The 20788-nt window shown below is 40.6% G+C and overlaps 1 protein-coding gene and 1 pseudogene across 3 annotated transcripts in view; both read left to right on the forward strand.

The window, feature by feature from the left end:
• Window positions 1–5773: 5773 nt before the first annotated feature.
• Window positions 5774–20788, forward strand: part of RIPOR2 (RHO family interacting cell polarization regulator 2) — a 102977-nt gene continuing 87962 nt past the window's right edge. For all 3 annotated transcript variants that reach the window (XM_023524438.1, XM_011382166.2, XM_023524437.1), the window contains exon 1: window positions 5774–5883. In XM_023524438.1, the coding sequence (XP_023380206.1) occupies window positions 5823–5883 (61 nt within the window). In that variant the 5' untranslated portion in view covers window positions 5774–5822. The remainder of the gene's footprint in view (window positions 5884–20788) is intronic.
• Window positions 12727–12845, forward strand: LOC111732508 (annotated as a pseudogene).

Below are 20788 nucleotides of genomic sequence, written 5' to 3' on the forward strand. Positions count from 1 at the left end.
CAAAATATGCTACATTGATATTAGGATTATTTTTAGCTGAAGGCAGCTGAGGAACAGGAGACATAGGAGAACTGTTTGTTCTCTCCTTTTCTGCCTAAAAGCAGGGTATAAATTTCCTTTTGCACAGGTGTTCTCCTCTCCTATACCAGGAAGAGGAGATTGACTCTTCATCACTGAAAACCACTTTTATCCCTGGAGACAACACATGGAGAAGATGAGGCTGCATAACAAATCTTATTAAACAACCTTTATCTATCCTACATTTCCTGGTTACCTTCCTACTATTTACCACCCTTAGGAGCCCAAACCTCTGTTCACCTTCATCTAGTCACTTCCCCACAATTTACCACTTTTTGTTAAAATGGTATATAGCCCCTGAATCTAACAACTTCTTTGGGATTTTCACTTCTTTTCTGTGAAGCTCCCATGCAAATAAAAATGTTAATAAAATTTGTATACCTTTTCTCCTGTTAAGTTGTCTTTTGTCAGTTTAATTTGCAGGCCGAAGTTAAAGATTGAAAGAATAAAGGAAAGCTTTGTTCCTACAAATTCTATAGAAAACAGATCGCCATATAAATTCTAGGACTAATTCTTAAGAATTTGTGCTCTCTCATATTCGATTCACACTAGAGTTTTCAGCTATTCATTTAGTCATTACTTACTCGTTTAAAAAACGTGCGTTGATTAAGGACTTTCTTCCTGGTACTATCCTAGGTGACTAGAGATACAAAGTTTAAGAAGAAATGGTCCCCGCCCTTGAGAAGGACAGAGATGAAATAAATACATAAATAAACAAGTGCATCAAGGGAGAAGGGCAAGTATTTCTACCTGGGAATATCAAAAAGGCTTCATGGAGGTGGTAGCCCTTAGATCAAGGCCTTAAAGGTGAGATTTAGTTCCCAAGTTGAAAGGACAAATAAGCCACATGAAGAGAGTCTTGGAATACCTACAGTGGGGGAGCTGCAAATAGCTCAGGATCCCTTTATGCTTTACATATATGAGAGACAGTGTAACAGTAATTGAATGTAGACTCTGAGGCTTAAGTCAAATGTCAGCTCTGCCACTTATTGGATGCATGATCTTGAGTGAGTCATTTTACCCCTTAGGCCTTAAACCAAAATGGAGGTCATAATTATACCTATCTCACTCATAGCGTTGCTATGAGAATTAAGTGAATCGAGGCACTTAGAACTATGCCTGGCACTATGTAAGTGTTAGCTGTTGCTTATATATTTTTTCATTTTGCTTATTTTTGGCATTTATAAAATTAGAATCACACTATTTATATTTTAGGACACATTTTTAGTCAATATTATGTTTTTAAAATTTTTCCATATTGATGCATTCACTTGTAGTTCATTAATTTTCCTTCTTAGCTCACACATTGTGCATATATGTGCCTTATCTCTCTAAGGTGATGGTGAACTTTGGAGAGCAAGGGCCATGTGTTTTATATCCCTGCTTTTAAAACGTTCATTCTCGGTGGCACTTGTGATTTGCCATTTGAGATTGTTAGCTGTGTTTTTAGAATATCTAGGTTAGAGAAGAGAAGACTAAGGGACTTACCAAGAGTTATTGAGATTTTTTACAGAACATGGTGACTGCTCATTCTCTGTCCCCACTGAGGCTTCAATCAGAGAAATGGCCCAAGCTGCCCTATAAGAGATTAGGTTAGATAATTACAACTTGGTATATACAGTGAGCCATGCACTGTGTCAATTCCTTTACATAAAGTATCCTATTTAATCCTCAGAGCAAGCCAGAGGAGAAAGTGTATTAGTTTGCTAGAGCTGCCATGACAAAGTACTCCAAAACTAGATGGCTTAAATAACTGAAATGTATTGTCTCACAGTTCTAGAGGCTAGAAGTCCAAGACCAAGGTGTCAGCAGGGTTAGTTCCTTCTGAGTCAGTGCAAGGGGATCTGTTCCAGCCTCGCCTCTTTATGGTGGCTTGCTGGCAGTCTTTGGCATTCCTTGGCTCCTAGATCTCTGTCTTCATCTTCACATGGTATTCTCCATGTGTCCAAATCTTCCCTATTTATAAGTACAAGTCACATTGGATTAGGGGCATGCTGGACCCAAGTATGATCTCATCTTAAGCAGTTATATCTGCCATCACCTTATTTCCAAATAAGGCCACATTTTGAGGTGCTGGGGGTTAGGACTTCAACATATGAATTGGAAATTCAACAATTCAACCCATAACTAAAAGATATATGTATTTTTTCCATTTAAAGATAAGGAAATAGTCCTAGAAAGATTATACTAATTTGCTGAAGTGAAGTGGCTGGGGACCTCAGGATTAATATGGTAACCTGATGGTTCTGACATGGTGAAGAATGAAAGGGCTGCACATCCGCAAGAGCCACTGGGATGCTGCGGTGACCCAGATGACCCGCAGTCGCTCCATAAACCAGTTCGATGAGAAGCAATGGTCTGAGCTCTGGCGTTAGGTCCAATCTGCCACTCACTAGCTATGTGCTGTCAGAAAAGTTATTTAATCCCTCAGAGTCCCATTGTTTCATCTATAAAATGAGATAATAGCATCCATCTCATGGGGTTGTGAAGATCAAGGACACAGGACAATAAGTGAGAACGCAGTAATGACTAAAACTGACACCGTCCTCTCATCCCAGCCACAGCATATGCACTCCAGTCCACATCTGGACTTCCTACATTTGGCCCATTTTTTTTGTATATGATAAAAAACACATAACATAAATTTAAGCTCTTAATTTTTAAGTCTATACAGTATAGTATTGTTAACTATATGCACATTGTTGAACAGCTGATCTCTAGAACTTTTTTATCTTGCCTGACTGAAACTCTATGCCCACTGAACGACTCTCAGCCCCCCACAACCACCTTTCCGCTTTCTGTTTCTATGTGTTTGACTACTTTAGATACGTTATATAAAGGGAATCCTACAGTATTTGTCTTTTTGTGATTGGCTTATTTCATTTAGCACAATGTCTTCAAGGCTCACCCATGTTATAGCATATGACAGGATTTCTTTCTTTTTTAAGACTGATTAATATTCCATTGTATATATACACCACCTTTTCTTTATTCATTCATCCATTGTGAACATTTGGATTGCTTCCACATCTTGATTACTGTGGATAATGCTGCAATGAACAAGACCCTGCAAGTATCAATTAAAAATCTTTTTAAAAATTCTTTTGGATATGTGCCCAGAAGTGGGATTGCTGGATAATGTGGTAGTTCTATTTTCAATTTTGAAGAACCTCTCTACTGTAGTCCATAGTGGCTGCACCATCTTACAATTCAGGCCCATTTTAATGAATTTAATTTACATAGTTCAGTGTAAATTTTGAAATACCACTTGAGTGCATGGGGGGAGAGTCAGAAAGAGAGAAGCAAAGGAGATCTAGGGGAAGACTCCCAGAATTTCTCAAGTAGGTGAGGGGCACTATTGGCACTTGGGGCTGAACAGTTCTTCCTCTTGAGCCATTGTCACATGAGTTGCAGGGAGGAGTCCAAGACATTAAAACACCACTAATACTCCCAGTCGTGCAACCCAAAACACCCCCATGTTTCCAAACTCTGCCCCCTAAAGATGGTTGCAGCCATGGCTGAGGGGGACTAGAGGTTCCAGCAGGCCCCGGGCTGCACACTCTCTGGAACCCCACAGCAGCCAGAACAGGAGGGACACTGCTGGGGCTCAGGTAGCTCTTCATGACTGAATGACTGGAATGCCTCTGGGGTGGTACTTTCCCATGGTTGGACTTCTCCAGGCCCTTTTTTCATACTCTCCCCTGGAAGAAGCAGGTGTAGATTCTAGGGTGCAGGTAAAGGAGGAGGGGACAGGTTCTTAGCTTAGAGAGTAGAACCAGGAGGCTCTTGGAAAGCTCTCGCTAATACAATGAGACACCACCATAAACCTATTGGAATGTCCAAAATCCAGAACACTGACAACACTAAATGCTGGCAAGGATGTGGAGCAACAGGAACTCTCTTTCATTGCTGGTGGGAATGCAAAATGGTACTTTGAAAGACAGCTTGGTGGTTTCTTACAAAACCTAACATACTCCTAGGACACGACTTAGCAACTGTGCTGCTTGGTATTGGCCCAAAGGAGTTGAAAACTTATGTCACACAAAAAATTGCACACAGATGTTTATGGCAGCTTTATTTGTAATTGCCAAAACTTGGAAGCAACTCAGATGTCCTTCAGTAGGAGAATGGATAAATAAACTGTGTACATCCAAACAATGGAATGTTATTCAGCTTTAAAAAGGAACTAGTTTTCAAGTCATGAAAAGACATGCTGGAACCATAAATACATATTACTAAGTGAAAGATGCTAATCTGAAAAGTCTACCTTCTCTATAATTCCAAATATATGACATTCTAGAAAAGGCAAAACTATGGAGACAATAAGATCAGTGGTTGCCAGGGGTTTGGGGTCAGATGAATAGGCAGAGAACAGGATTTTTAGGGCATTAAAACTACTTTTTATGATACTATAATAGTAGATACGTGTCATCATATAGTTGTCAAAACACATAGAGTGTACAACACCAAGAGTGAACCTTAAGTTAAAGTATGGACTCTGGGTGATAATGACGTGTAATGTAGGTTTATCGGTTGTAACAGATGTGCCACTCTGACGGGGATGCTGCTAACGGGGGAGGCTCTGCCTGTGTGGGGGTTGGGGATATATGCGAAACCTCTGCACCTTCCACTCAATTTTGCTGTGAACCTAAACCTGCTCTAAAAAATAAAGAAAATATGTTTAAAACATATTAACATATATTTTTTAAAACCTACTCAGTAAATAAAGTCACCAGAAGTAAACATCTTGGGTCAACGGCTCCCTACCACCATCTCCACTTGCGTTTTCCGAGCTCCCGGCTGCCTGAGAGGTCTACAACACAACAGAGAGCGCCGGGAAACCTCCAAACGAAGCTGCAGCATTACTCGGAGATTTGTGTTTCAACAGCCATGCAGAGCTCAGCACACCTGGGGCAGCTGGGTACAGCGACGCCCGCCCAAGTACTCACGGAAACTCAGTGGCTACTCTTTCCTCTGCCTGTTGAATTACGTTTGCAGCTTTCTCCTCTAGTGATGAAGTCTGAAGACTCCAACTGAGTAAATGTTGTGAAATGGAAGTTATTTGAGCCAAATTAGTTATCTATTTATTGGCCATAGATTTAACTGAGCCAGTAAGAGCCTAGATGTGTGTTAAATTTGGTTTAAGTGTTGTCAAGTTTCTAATCCTCAAATGCAAGAGGCTTTAACGGAAAAAGGTAACTATGACTGAGTGAAATGAAAGCTCTGTCTCTCCCAGTGCTGACACTGGGTTAGCAGAGCGGCTTGCCGTTCTTTCAGATGAACTGTCACTGAAGCTAAACCAAGATAGGAGAAATGTGAACGGCCCCCCTCTTTCGACACGACCCATTGTGTTCAGATTCATAAGAAAGCTAAAAGCCCACTTTCCTCTTTAAAATAATTTGAAAGTTGTAACTTTAAAACAATTCATTGCACTCAGCCTTTGAGCGATATCTGTTTGGATCCCACCAGATCTGCAGCCCCCTTCCAGAAAAATTCCTTCTCAGTGGTGAGAACAATCCCACCTGGAATGCACAATTCAAAAGGCTCCTGAAGCCTATTCATATGAATGAAGCTGCCTTCTCAGGGCAGAGGCGGAAGCTGCCCTCCCCAGGGTTTAGGCAACCGGGGAAGGAAACCGCCCTGGGGGCAGTGTAGCAGCTGGGACCGCAGGGGCTGCTTCTGGGCTGGCCCGGGCTGCAACTGGAAGCCGCTGCCACTGCCGCACGGCGCCTGCCCTACCCAAGATGCAGTCTCTGGACCCCAAGGAGCTCTTGGTCGATGAAGAGGATGATGTTTTTGGTGAAGGTAAACACGTTTCTGGCAGGAGCCATTCTGTTCTGCTTTGTTAAGCGCTGACACTACTGGAAACTTTTGCCAGTTTGGGGCAATGACTTGAGGACTTTGGATGCATTTTGGATGAAATGGTGGTGGCAGATCTCAATCTAGGCACCCAAGGAATATAAGGCAGAGAGAGGGTCAAGGGAGTGGAATGGTTCCCCCATATACTTTTTTTTTTTTTGTCATGACTAAATAAAGGTTGAGTTTAGGTTAGAATATAGTACTAAATCTTTCCTTATTCCTCTTCTGTGTTATTGTCTAGCACCGTAAGGGACGCGCACAGGAGGGTTGCTAGGGTAGCAAATGGACAGATGGGTCGGAGTGGTCCCCCATGGAAACCTATTACTTTGATCTATAGTGCCCATGTCTCCCCCTTTACATCTCTCTCACTCCTCCTCAGACCCCAGCTCTCCCTGCCTCTCTCTTTTCCTTTTCCCCCAGGTGGGAGTGCTGCGGCTGAGCTAGCTTCTGACGCCCACCAGCACCACCTGGTTTTCCTTCTTAGTTCACTGCTCTTCCACAGGTAGACCGGTAGAGTGAAAACTGGCTCTAAGGGTTGCAGTTTTAAATGGCTAATCTAGTAATCTACATCTGTCTCCTTCAAATGCTGCCTATGAAATTGGCCCACAGCAAGAGTTTTTTTAGAATTTGAAACTGTCTGAATAAACAGTAATCTGGACTCAGGGACCTACCTCATAATTCAGTTGTTTTCCATAAGAAGCTGTATCTAGTAATTTTTTTTTAAACTCTATCAAATAATTTTTTAAGGAGAACTAGTAAATTTGGGGAGATTACCCAAGTAATACAAGTTCACTGAAGAAAATTTGAAGAGTATAGCATTATAAGACTTCTTGCAATCTAATCTTCTAGGATGAAACTACTTTTAACATTTTGATATCTGTCTTTCTACTATTTTGTTCTAGCTTTAGAAATATTTAAAACCATAATTTGGGTTTTTATCACAATTTAAATCAGTTTGAAGACAATCTACTTGGGCTTCATTGCTGTTTGCGAAATTCTCAGTCTGTTGCTTTACTCCGATGACGGGTATTTAGAACCACCTGAAGTTTGACTTAGCTCTGTTGTTCTGCTTCTACTTCTGCTTGAAGGTGTTTTCTCTGGTTAAAAATATTTAGATATTTACTCCCTTCGTGACTTAAAAAATGTTCACAACTAGGGCCTCCAAAATGCCCAAGCCACATTTCCTTCCCCGGAGGGGTTTTTCTCTTTTAATTCTGGCGAGGGCGCTAAAGAGCGCCACCTATAAACTGATGATGCTCGCATTATGGATTGTGTGCGCCCCACCCTGCAGAGGTCAGACCACCACTGAGTAGACTTGTTGAGCCTGGGTGTCCTGAGCATTCATGATGAGTATTATGGTGATTGTTTCAACTTCAGCAGGCATGGTGAAGAGTCAAGTTGGGAGACAGACAAGATTCAAATTCAAATTCTCATTTTGCTTCGTACTACCTAAGCAACTTAAGCGAGTTATTTAACTTGCTAAACTAAACCTGAGTTTCCTCAGTGGTGACATGGGACAGCAAGACCTGATGGGTTGTACAGATTAACTTCATAATAGATTCCTAATAATTTGCATTGCACTTCACATGTGACGTGATGTATTCTTTCCGGACTGATTATCTTAATCTTCAAAAATTAGAGAATCCTTGTACATCCAACATCCCTGTTTTTGTATTAGGTTTTCAGAGTCGTGGCTTACGTTTGACGGTTCATATGAAAGCTTGTCCAGGGGTGCTTCACTCTAGGCAAGCTCTGTGTGGGGCGGCAGTCAAGAGTTTCATGTCTGGCGTTGTACTGCCTAGGCTTTGCCGTTTAATTCACTCTGTGACTTTGAGCAGAGTGACTTTAACCTCTCTGTGCCTCAGTTTACTCACCTATAAAATGGAGTCCAAATCTCACAGGGAAGCATGTGGATTAAATGTTGTTACAGGGAAAGTGCTTTACCTTGAACATGGTAAGCCCTCAACAAATATTAATTCCTATTATGTAGTCACAAAAATGGCTTTATAGAACAGGTTGGAAAGTGAAGTATAACGGAGATTCAGCACAGTTTTTTCATGTCTAGTTAACCTAGTATATTCAAACTAGGACTTATTTACAAAGCTTCAGTTCAGAAACAACTTTTCAGAGGTCTAATGGGGTGGAAACAGCCCTGGAGAAGTTAGCAGCCTGGACCGTAGCCTCGAATCAGCTGTTACATGGCTGTAGGATCTCGCACAGTCATTCAACCTCTTTGGGCTTCATCACTGAAAACAAGAGGCTTGAGTATACATTCTCTAAAATCTCATTGTTCAACCTCCAGCATTCTTACTTAATCCTTTCTGCACAGTGATTGCATCTACCTAGAGGAATTCATGCTCGCTCTAGGTGTCATCCATGCTTTCAGCTCATTTAGCATATGCCTAAAAAGCTGAAAGCTTTTGGTACAGTGAGTTTCCTTTAACATAAAGGAAGGAAAATGCCCAGGAGCTTGTTTCTAAGGCAACCATATTTCCTTGCAATGGACACATTCTTAAAGGACCATTTTCACCTAAAGGAACAGATTTAGAATTTAGGTCCATTTGGTTAGAAGTAAAAATAAATACATTTAGATTTATGGACCACATAAAGCTCTGGGGAGGAACCAAATGAGTCATGCTCACAACATAATTTTTAACTGCCTTCTGAGATCCTGTTTGCTTCAGCTATTGTTTTCTGCGGTTAAAGAAAATGTTAAGGTTCACAGAATGAAAAAGGATTGCTGCGTAACTTTGCTTTTGTTGTAGGAGAGAGTTGTATATGGTTAGAGAGAGAGGGAGAGCCAGCATTCAGTCATCCATTTACCCACCAGAAACCCCAATATTTACGCCTCCTCCCTCCCTGCCTTCCTCCCCTGCCCCCTCCCCTCCTCTCTCACGCTAATGAACACACACACACACACACACACACCACCACCACCACCACCACCACCACCACCACCTCAGGTTTGCTTTCCAAACAACACCAACATCATCATGTCGGTTAGAAAATGGTTACTATTAGGTACACTTTATTCTTTCTCAGGGAAATGATTGATTTGATTACCAAGGTCTTGAAAAAACAGTAAGCTAGAATTAGAGGCTCCTTTCCCATTGTTGTTTCAAACTTATCAAATTAAAGAGCTTTCATCTGTTTTGTCATATGCCTTCTTGACAGCTAGTCTGGTATCTGTTTGTCGAAATAGCTGGATGGATAATAATAGTAATGATAATTATAATAATTATGATGATGATAATAATAATAGAAAAAAGAAAAAAAGCCCTTGGTCAGCTATTAAGAACAGAACAGAATTCCTGTGTGAGAAGAAACGGTTCCCCAGGTGGTGGTCAGTTGTTAGTCTGGAGGCCAAAATTACTCCTTGGCCTAAGAGATTAAAGCTGCAATTACTTCTTCCCTTAGAACCATATGTCCTCGCTGCCTCCATTTTCAGGACTGTTCAGTAATCTGTTGTCATGTGCAATGATTAAAATTATTAAAACACCCCAAGTTCACAGTCTCATATACCCCCCGGACATTCACATGCCTTTTAAGATCTCTCTTCTAGCAAGACCACAGGAAACTGCACAGCTTTACCAGATCTTTGAATGTTCTCCTGAGCTGGTATAGTACAGTCTAGCATGAGAACACGTCTTCTACCCTGGATCACTGTGTCTAGGAAAGTCGTTTCAACCTTCTCAAAGGAGAACTCTCGCAGATGAAATGAACTGGCAAAAAGAAGTCCCCTCAATCGTCAGCTGCTTGTTGCTCTTAAAGAGACCAACAGGTGTTTGGAAAAAATGCTGCTCACTCTGAACCAAAACCCTCTCCTTTCCCCAAGCCAAGTAAATTAGCAATTTTTCTTTTTCAAAGGGAATTTCAACTCAGAGAGAGCAATTGCAAGATTTATCAAAAAAAAAAAAAAAAAAGAATTGTAAGTAAAGTAGATGCCCACTTTCTGTCTTTCTGTGTAGACTGTTTATGAGGCCAAGGTAGGTTTTTTAAAAATAGGTAAACAATTATGCAATCTGTTGTAGTCTGGTATAATTTGATGTTGTTTTCTGAATTGCATTTGCCCTTGCCAAAATTAAAAGAAAAAAGAAAGAAAGAAGGATAAGATTAAATTAAGCTTATATATAAAAGCAATAAATCCTGAAAGTTCAGACTGATTAAGTCATATCCTCTGGAAAAAGTATTAAAAGTGTGTGCACTTTGGCTAGAGAAAGATGGAGCTTCTTGCTTGATTATGCTACATTTTACATCATATGGATATAATAATTGTTATTTATCTATGTTGAACTTTTCTCAAAAACATCCATATCTGGGGTCTCAAGTGGACCCAAGTAACAAAATTAGACTAGAAGCAGCAAGAGGCTACCCTGGTTCCTGGATTGAAAAGAGTTGACTACTCTGCTTTCACAGTTTGCCAAAGTTGCTTAGATCAATTTCTACCCCCTGGACTCCTGGATAAATGCTTTGATTGGGAATCATTTTCTCTGCTTTCTTCATCACAGGGTCTGAGAGCAGACACAGACCCTTCCCCCGCCCCCTCCCCCCCGCCACACACACAGTAATTCATGCCTGTGTGACCTCTGCCTTGGATTACTGCGAAACAGTCGCTTCCCATACATGCCTAGGAAGCCTTCTTTGGCTGGTGCCAAAGAGATGGTGTCATTTCAGGGACACAAACTAAAATAGCACATTGCACTAAAGCTATGTGGGCTCTTAGCCACCAATCCACCCCGATTTATGGCCTCTGGTGACCTCACAGTGACCTATTTAGATCAGGCCAAAGCCAAAAGGGGCTCAATATTACAAATAAATAATTTAAAATGTTTATTTAATATGTCTATGAACAGCCAGCAAAGTCTTTTTAGGAATGGTATGTGACATACTTGAGTATGTTTTCTATAGGACTTGAGTTGAAAAGTAAAAGTAAATACATATCCACTGTATGTGGGGCAAAACAATTTTTTTACAGAAAAAGAAATAGGTAGTTGTTATGACCAAAACAGAGAAAGAAATTTGAAGTATTGCCTTTCCTCCTTGATAGAAGTCATTTCACTTACTCAAGTCAACATATTCATTTAAGGAGATATGATTGATTCAGTTAACCACGCCTCACATGTTCTATTGTGCTTAGCAAGTGTCAGCTTATTCAACTTCTCATTTATTTTTGGATGGCTAAATTTTGCCTATTAATTATTTGCCAAACAGCTGTGATGTTTAACAAAGATGTTTACAATGCAGTTGATTTCAGAAGAGATTTTAAAGAAGGAAAAGGTATTAGCTGAGTCAAATTGAAATGACTATTTCAAGTACCAGAAGAAAGGCAGAGAAGAGTTAGAAAGGAATAAAACAATAGTGACTAGTACTAATTAGCAAGTAAAAATAGAAAGAAGAAAGTGAAACCATAAATGCAGACGCTAGTGGGATACTGAACATTCATTTACTTTCTCAACATTCAGTGTGTTCCCAGCTGTACTGGGGGCTAATATCGGAGTGGCGGGGAGGGTTGGAATGTGGATGTGCCCAGCTGACTAGCTGATGATTCTATAGCATAAGTACATCCAAAATGAAGGAAGGTTTGTCCAGAATCTGAAATGTTTGATTCTTGTCAATAGCCAAGCCAGGTTGTTTAAGCTGAAAAACCACTTCACTTTGTGTTGTGTAGAGAGAGCATATTTCATCAGTCATCTAGAATTTCTCTTCAGGAATAAAAGAACAATCTACTTAATTGTTTTTAGGTATTTTTAAGAGAAAGATTTTGGCCTATGCTGGTAAGACAATCAGAAGGCAGGTATAACAACCAGTTTTACTCCAAAAAGCAAATTAATAATTTATATGATCATCATTCTTTCACATGTGGACTTTCTATATTTTATGTTTTTTCATGCTTCAACTTACAATGATAGATACAAAGTAAAAATTTTGGGCCTTAAAATGTACAAGTGAGGAAAATGTGAACTTTTGGAGGGGTGAGGTGTTTGTTTTCCCAACTGAGGGAGAGAGAAAGCAGTGTGTCAAGATTTGTAAAGATTTTCATTAACAGGTAACCTAATAAACATAAGAAAGATCTTGAGGGTATTTATCTGCTGTATTATGCAGTTTAACTCTAGGAAATAATTGTTTCTAAATCAAATAAAGAGAAAGAACAAATTGCTACCTTCTGGAAAATGATGAAGTTATGGGGCCATCTTTTCACTACGATTGTTCCCTCTAAGTTTTTGGATCATTGGGAGTTAAATGTTTAAATATATATCATACAATTCAAACAGCAAGGGGGAAGACCAGCTGGTCCCCTCTCCCTCTTGACTTCATTCTAAAACTGTCCTTTCAGTGTAAGAATGAGCGAAGAAACATGGAGAAGATAACTAGACTTTCAGATCACAAACTGAGTCAGCTGGCTGAGCAGTTGAATATAATTATTTTTTTCCTCTATAAATCAGCATTTAAGATACTCTGAGAGAGAGTAGATATGAAAACATTTTTTATGGTGGGATTTTTCTTCCTATTTATAACAGCACAATGAATTGATAAAATGGTATTTGAAGAACAATATGTCAAAGAATCAAATGTGCAGGAATGATTTGTGGAAGGCGCTATTAACCACTTTTGGATAAATTACATGACTGCAATGTTAGAAAAAAACGAAGTTTTCTCCTTCAACATCTGGTTTATAGGCTGTGGGGTACCAAGGATATCTTTGGGGTGGGGTATGCCTCAATCTCCTATTAATCTCCATTAGCATCTCTAAAAACTAAAAAATAAATTCGAAATTTAAATCTTAATATAGTCTACAGCCATGCCACTCTTTATAAGCCTGATACTGTCTGATCTCGGAAGCTAAGCAGGGTCGGGCCTGGTTAGTACTTAGATGGGAGACCACCTAGGAAGACCAGGTGCTACAGGCGTAAAAAATAAAAAATAAGGGATTGTAAGCTGACAAGGTCCTTGCAATCTGTGAGGTCAACCAAGGGCTGCCTCGCCTAAAAAAAAAATTTTTTTTTAATTAAATCTTAAAATAAAGCATGATAAAAAGCTTTTTCAGAAAATGATGCTATTTTGAATGATCTGCACTCTACTATCTGAGTAAAAAAATATATGCTTGCTGTGCAAACAGCATCTGACGAAGGGCCAAACCCTCATCTGGCCACAGTACTATACTAAGCACTTTGTATACAAAAATTCTAAAGCTTCTGTTGTTTTTAAATCTTTGATTTTTACCATTCAGACTTCCAAACTGAGAGAAGGTGGCATAGTAGAAAGAACAAAAAATTTTGGACTCAAAAGACCTAGTTCAACTTATTAGTAATTTGACTTTAGGCAAGTTACCTAACTTTTCAGAAGATTCACTTTCCATCTTCTACATGGAGATGATGACAATTATGGTGATGCTTATGAGAATGGAGTGGTAGTGGTGGTGGTGATGGTGATAACGATAGGGTGTTGGTGATGGTGATGTGATGAAGATGATGGTGATGGTGGGGTGGCGGTGGTGATAATAACAGTGCTGATAGTGAGGATGGTGATGGTGACATGATGAAAATGATGATGGTGGTCACCTCCTCAGAAAAGTTACTATAAAGTTAAAGGAGATAATGAGATAATGGAAAACCATTAAGGGCTTACTGTATAAATGTCAGCTATTATTTAACTGGGATTTTCTCAGCTGTCCCAGCCTCCCAAGTCTATACAATTCCCCCCCTTTCTGCTCCTGCCCTGTGATTAACAAAGACACAAGCTGATAAGAGCACAGCTATTGAGACTGCTCACTTCAAATGCTTTCCTGAGAACATAGAGGTACAACTGGCTCATGAATTAACAAATGTGATCTCTATCATGTGACCAAGGCAGGTCTCAGTATAACCCCATTGCTTGGCACAGAATAAGTATGTTATTTCCTACCCATGTTTTATTGCTTTCACCAATCTGGTCTCCCTCTGAAAATTCATTAACTATTAAAGAATAACATACGTTATGGCAGTTTGCTGTTGGAAAGAATCCCCTTACCTTGGTCAGGAATGCTGGAGGAACAGAATAAGATCTTTAACAGGATTTTTAACAGTATACAAAACCAACTTTCTGGGTAAATACTTGCAGTAAACACACAATAGTTACTGCTTCCCCCAGCACCACTTTACAGAGTTCTTTTATTTTTCATATGTTTTATTTTGTATTTAAATTTTTTTTATTTTTCAATTACAGTTGGCATACAATAGTATATTAGCTTCATGTGTATAACATAGTGATTAGACATTAATATAACTTATAAAGTGATCACCCTGATAAATCCAGTATCCATGTGACAGCATACATAGTAACTAAAATATTATTGACTATATTCAGTTCTGTTCAGCTCTTGGGATCAGCAGTGAAATAACAAAGCTCTAGCCCTTGTGAAGTTATATTGCAGTGGAAGGAGACAGACAGTAGCCAAACAAGTAAAAGTGTGATGTGTCAGATAGAAAAGTGTTAAAGAGAAAAATTAAGTGCAGGGTGAGATGATAGAGCACAGTGGTCAGGGAAGGCTTTACTGTTAAATGCCCAGAGGCTTCAAGGAGCTGCAGGTCTGACCTGGATGTCTGCAGGAGAATGTTCCAGAAAAAGCGAAAAGGCCAGTGTGAGAGCAGCACAATGTCAGCACAGCAGAGAGCTGTAGAAGATGAGCTCTGAGAGGTTTCTGGGGTTCCAGAGCTTGTAAAGCCTTACAGGCTGTTGTAAGGATTTAAATGTTTGTTCTATGGGAGCACTGGTGGGTGTTGAGCAAAGTGACATCATCTGACTTGCTTTTCCAAAGGATCATTCTGACTGTTGTCTTGGAAATAAAGATGGAGCATAAAGGGCAAAAGCAGGGAGGCCAGATAGGACAGTACTGCAATAATCCAGTACTGGTGGAGACGTCACCAGACTTGACACTGATTAGATTCTTGAGGTGAGGGGCAAAGAGTCACTGAGGGTGACTCCAGAGACTTGGCCTGAGCATCAGGAAGGGTGATGCTGTTCTTCGCTGAGATGAGGAAGGCTGCTGGAGGAGGCGGTTTGGGACAGGGAGAAGTACCACAGCTGTGGGGAAACAGGAGTCCACCTTGGTATAGTTAAGTATGTAGTGCAGCCATAAATAGTGGATGACTTCATGAAGTCCTACTCCAAGTAACCTGAATAGTGGGCACTCAGGAAGTATCTGTTGAAATGTTGACGATAAAGCACCATATACATAAGGGAAAATTATCTAGAGATATATCTCCGGCTTATAGGGATTGGGCTATATAACCTATATGGGCTGTTCCATCAAGCCAGGAGTTCATGAATGCAGTGCAAACTTCTCAGAAGCACTGAAGGGAGATGAAAGAAAAGATCAGAGGGGAGGGTTGGATAATCTGGGCAAGCTTCTTGGAGATGAGTATTTGAAGGAGAGAGCTTGATATCTTTGGGAGCACTATTATGATAAGCATGATAATTGTGGAAATGCATCCACGAGCTCTCCATCTTCATGTGGCTTCCTGTCTTTGGTGCTGTGCTCACCAAGTTAAAATGCTTGTATGTCTTGCTCTTTTGCTCCAAGGCTGTACATCCATAGCCTCTCAGCTGGAAGAAACCTGAAGAGGTTTTTAGTCCTCACAGACTAAAAGGGGTCAAAGTAGGCAAGGGGTCAATACCTTTGCTAAACTCCATCTCTTTTTTCTCTTCCGTGGGGAGATGTATCGGCCTCCCTCACTCACACATGCACTCAAGAGTCAAGAGCTAGCAGTCAGCACATTTGTTCATATTTTAACTTAGATCCCCCAAGTGATGTGTTCAATCACCTCTCTTCATTCTAATCCTAGGGAAAATTGTTCTTCCTCCTGTAAGATAGTCTTTTGTATCCTCAAAAACCATTAAAAGAACATATTAACATGCCAGTAACTCTCGAAACACTGAAACAGCCAGTCAAATATTTGCATTCTACCAGGCACTTGAGTTGGATGTTAGTGCCATCAAGAAGGCTTGTGTACTCTAAGTGGCGAAGAGTCTACGTGTCTGTGAATTAGGATCTAAAACACAAGGGCACGCGGCCTCCAGCTATTGAACTTGAATTCCTTTTTGAATGCCGCACCCCGGACTGAGAGGCCCTTCTCAGAAAGGCCAGTGCCCAGTGGTGATATCCTCATTCTGACTTGGCAACTGTCTTGGGTACAGAGAATATTTGAGAGCAGATGTTCAGTTTATCTTCCTCAAGTAGCCCCTTGAGGTTCTCTGAGGGAGGGTCAGTGAAACAGATAAGGCCATCTGTCCTTCAGCCCTGATGCTGGCAGCAGACAGCTTTCACAGCCTCTTCCTGCTGCTGCTATGAAAACATAATGGAGATTCAGTGAAAGATATTTAACGGGATTGCTTGGAGAGGCCACTCTCTTTGGAGATTTGCTTAAACAAAGCACTTGCATTTGTTGCCATTGCTGTGAAATTTTCACCTCCAGCAGCCTCAGTGTGAATAACCTATTTTGAACATGACAACGGATGACTTGGGGGGGAGCGTGAATAATGTATTAGGTGCAAGAGCACTGCCACGTGGTGATATTGCAGCCCTGCCTGTCTGGCTAATTATGGAGGGTGACAACTCTCTGTCCCTTTCTCATAGCTCCCATCCAGAGCCGCTGGGGAGAAGGACTGTGAGTAGAAAAGGGAAGAGGGGAAACAGAGCCCGGCTCCTGCTACCAGAGGGCTTTGTGAGCTGACCAGGCTGTGGGCAGGGTCAGGTTTCCACTTTCACCTCTTTAGAGTGAAACTGTGCGGCCCACAGGGATGATCTAGTATCCAGTCTACCGACTTCACATAAAACATAGGTTGGGGGTAGAGAGTGCAGACTGCGAAAGGTTGATACAGGAAGCAAAGAGGCACTAGACCCTGAAGCCAGCAAAGATATCTAATAGTTTCCAGGCGTCACAGAGGAGGCACTAGCTTTCTAAACATGCAGCTGGATTCATAGCCCAGAAGCAGGAATCCAAGGGCTGAAGCAGAACAACAGAGAGAACAGGCAGAAGGAATCTCAGTTACGGCCTCAGAATTTTTTCCCGGTGTTTCAAGCTGCCTTGATGTTCTCTGTAGCTCTCTCTAGCTTTGCTTGAATAATAGTGACAGCTCATTTAACCTCACTGAGACCTATTTCAGATGTGAATGACTCCAAAATAATGTTCGTGAAGACTGTGAAGATTAACAGCCAGCCACAAAGTTTTAAGTAATACGGCTTCTGGGCCTGAAATTCCTCTCAAAATCACCTTCTGTAGTAATGGCCTTGACTTTCTGAATTAGGGAGGGAACATCTTTTGGAAAGATTTTTACATAGTTGGGGGCAGTAAGAAGGAAAGGAATTAAACAGATTCTGTACAACAACAGCTCTGGCTTGAAATTAAAAGGTAATGAAAATAATTAAAGGAGTTACCTAAAGAAAAATATTTTAAAAGTATGAATAACTGGATAAAAGCAGATATTTAAAATTTTTTCAAAAACCAATAGGCAATTATTAATGTGTACCAGTCAGAGCACCATCAGAAACCTGATGGCTCCTTCAAATTAGAATTCAAGGAAGGTTTATTTACAAAGAAATGACTTACAAAGGTGCAAGTGGTACGTGGGGAGCCAGAGGGCATAGTAGGCCCAGCGCCATTGCTGGGTCCAACAGATGGGAGAGGAAGAGGCTGCTAGAAACTGCAAGGAGAGTTGCGTAGAGAAGGAGCCTGGAGGGGAGCAGTCAGCTCCCATGAAAGGACAGATAGCCGAATGTAACCTCACAGGGAGGAGCCAGGGGATTAATTAATCACCTCACTTCTTTCCTTTTTCCTGTCTCTGATTGGGGCTCCCCATTGGCCAAACCCAGATGAACACCACAGGTCAGGGCAACTTTTGATGTGGTCCCAACAGGGGAGTCCCCAGGGCAGACAGTAGGAGAGAGAAAGGTGGCGAGTGGACAGGAAGGGGCAACATGGGTATCCTGCAAGCCAGGGACCACGTTGGGCCTGGGGACACAATATGAATAAATAAGCTCAGAGAACATTACAGAGAACATAAATCAGCTCAGAGAACATAACATAAACATTTTATGTTTCCTCTGCTAATGAGAGAGAAGGGAAGAGATTTGTCATAAAGGGAAAATCAATTTAGAACCTTAAAAAAAAGCCTCCATATCAAGTACCTAGCATAGTTTACACATATATTGATAGTTTCTCATCACTTCTACATTCATTTTAAATTATTTTATATTTATTATAATATCTTTGTGTGATAATATTTATTGAATTAAATGTATACTGTTTACTTTCAGCCTTAAGAGGTTAAGAGCTTTAGGAATGTGCTCTGAGGACCCCTGAGGTTTCCCAGTATTCTTGCAGGAGGTACCCAAGGTCCTCAATGATTTTTAAAATATAAAGGAGTTTAGTCTAGATTATATTTTTTTATATATACACATACATATATATATATATATATATACACATACATATACGTATACACATACATATACATATATACATAAACATGTTTATATGTAAAAACATATAAAATATAAAATGGCCAGTCAAGATTATGTTATTGTGTAATGGGGTCTTGAGACCAAAAAGTTGGAAACTGCTGTTCTAAATTATATTATTGCAAAAAATGATCTCTACATGTGATTTAATAATGATGTATGAGAAATTCAAATCACGTTTCTGGATAGAAGGGAATTGTTTGCTACATTTAGGCCATATTTTATTTCCCATCAGCGCTGAACATTTTGCTGACTATCTTCTAGCCATGCGCCTCCACGTCACTTGGTGCAGAAGCTAGAGTTGGGGTGGAGTGGGGTTCATTCATTCTTGGGACAGACTAAAATGTGAAGGGTACTGGCCACACAAGTTTCCCATTGTACAAGCAGATAAATGTGACAATGGTAGAGAAACAACAGCCTGAAATGGCCACTCCCTGGAGGACCTTGTCATCGGTACCAGACAAAGGAAAATGGGGTCTTGCTCCCATCAGTTCAGAAAGCCCTAAGCAAGACCTAGCTGACATTGGTCAGGTGAGAACATACTTCTGTAGGGGATGGCAGTAAATGCAGGCTTGTTATGCTCTTTTTCCAGGAGAAAAGGTGACAGAAGCCAGTAGGGGCATTTATACTCTCATTCCTCATCTAGTCAATATTTATTAACTATCCTCTACACTCATTATTATAGAGGTTAAAATACTGCATTAAGCGTAGCTCCCAACATCAAGGAACTTATAAACTAATGAGGAGAAGCACCAAAGAGCTATGAGAGAAGGAAGGTACGAGATTGGGTCTATATTCAGAGGACACAGTGCTTACAGGAGGGTCGAGGAAGGTGTCACGAAGGAGGTAGCATTTGAACAGGGCTTTATAGGCCAGGGAGGATTTTTAAAGACAAACATCAGAAGTAGGAGAAAAAGTGATGGACAATTCTCAGCAGAGACTTTCCAGACAGTTGAAAAGCCCCGAGCAAAAAGGTAGAAGCAGGAATTGTCAAGTGTGAGAGCCAAAAGGAAGTTCAGTGATCAAACTGTCCAAATCCTTCATTTGACAGAAGTGAACACTGAGATCGCAAAGGTCGGGATTTGCCCTGAGTTTTCTTTTTTTCCTTTTTCTTTTCTTTTATGCCTCCAGCACTCAGTCTTCCTAAGTAGTCTACCATCCAGGTACTAACCAGGCCTGATCCTGCTTAGCTTCTGAGATCAGACAGGCCTAAGTTTTCTATGGGCAGAAGCAAAATTGAACCCAAATAGCTCAAATCCAAGTCCAAGGCCCTTTCCAGGGTTGTTTCCTGGAAAAAAGCACAGTAGGACGAGCTTAAGGCCAGCATTGCAGAGTGGTGGGGTGCAGCTGCAAAGGCTTTTGGAACCTCACCACCAAGGGTGGCAGGACACCTGTTTGGCCCTTATCCAGACCAGTGTCTCCCAAAGTGTGGTCAGATACAACTGCCCCAGAACTATCCGTGTGCTTTTTAGACTGATTTAGACTGGAAAGGAGGGTGACTTGAAAATCTGTTTTAAACTCCTTCCCAGAATGATTCTTCATGCACTTCATAAATGATGAAATTAAAAATAACAAGAAATAGAGATTGCTCAGAGCAGCAAATAATTAGTAGATGTGAGCAGGTGAAGGGTGAAGAGCAATAGTATGAGAAAGGAGTTGGAGAGTCTTAGAACGGGCAACATTCCAAGCCATGATTTGGCCCTGCTTTGGGGTGGCCAATACCTATAGAGAAAGGTCATAAAAGTAGAGAAGGATTCAAAATCGAGGTGTTAGATATGCTATCCACATGGATATTAAGTATCATAGTTATGAAGAGAGATTACCTGGCTACCTCTCTTCAGGACTAGTCAACTAGACCAGGAGTAACAGCTAGAATGCACCAGCACCATAGGAAGAAAGAATATGTAGAAATATAAATGGATAAGGGTTGCTGAATCCAAATCTCTAGGATCTTCCAATTAGAGCATCAACTTCATTTCATTATGAGTCTTTAGGTATATTCTGAATGCTTTATGAAATATATCTGAAGCTGTATATCAGGGCACTAAATTGGTTGCATCCTGGATGCTCGCCTGCTTTCTTCTGATGAATTGTGTATTTACTAGGATTGATCAATGGCGCAAAGAACAATCAGGCTGGAATGGCCAATTCTGATCCCTAACGCAAAACTGGCTTTGAAAATGCCCATGAGAGAAGAGCAAGATAAAATTCAGTTGTGGAAAGAAACCATGTTCAGTGCTACTGAAGTTCAATCACCCTGTTTTATGTAGCAAAAATAATCACAGTTCCCATAGCACCCATAGGACTTTCTCTTTCATAACACCCACCTCAGTTATTTACAGCCATCCTCACTGC

The sequence above is a fragment of the Pteropus vampyrus genome, unplaced genomic scaffold (genome assembly GCF_000151845.1).
Source record: "Pteropus vampyrus isolate Shadow unplaced genomic scaffold, Pvam_2.0 Scaffold463, whole genome shotgun sequence".
NCBI lineage: Eukaryota > Metazoa > Chordata > Mammalia > Chiroptera > Pteropodidae > Pteropus > Pteropus vampyrus.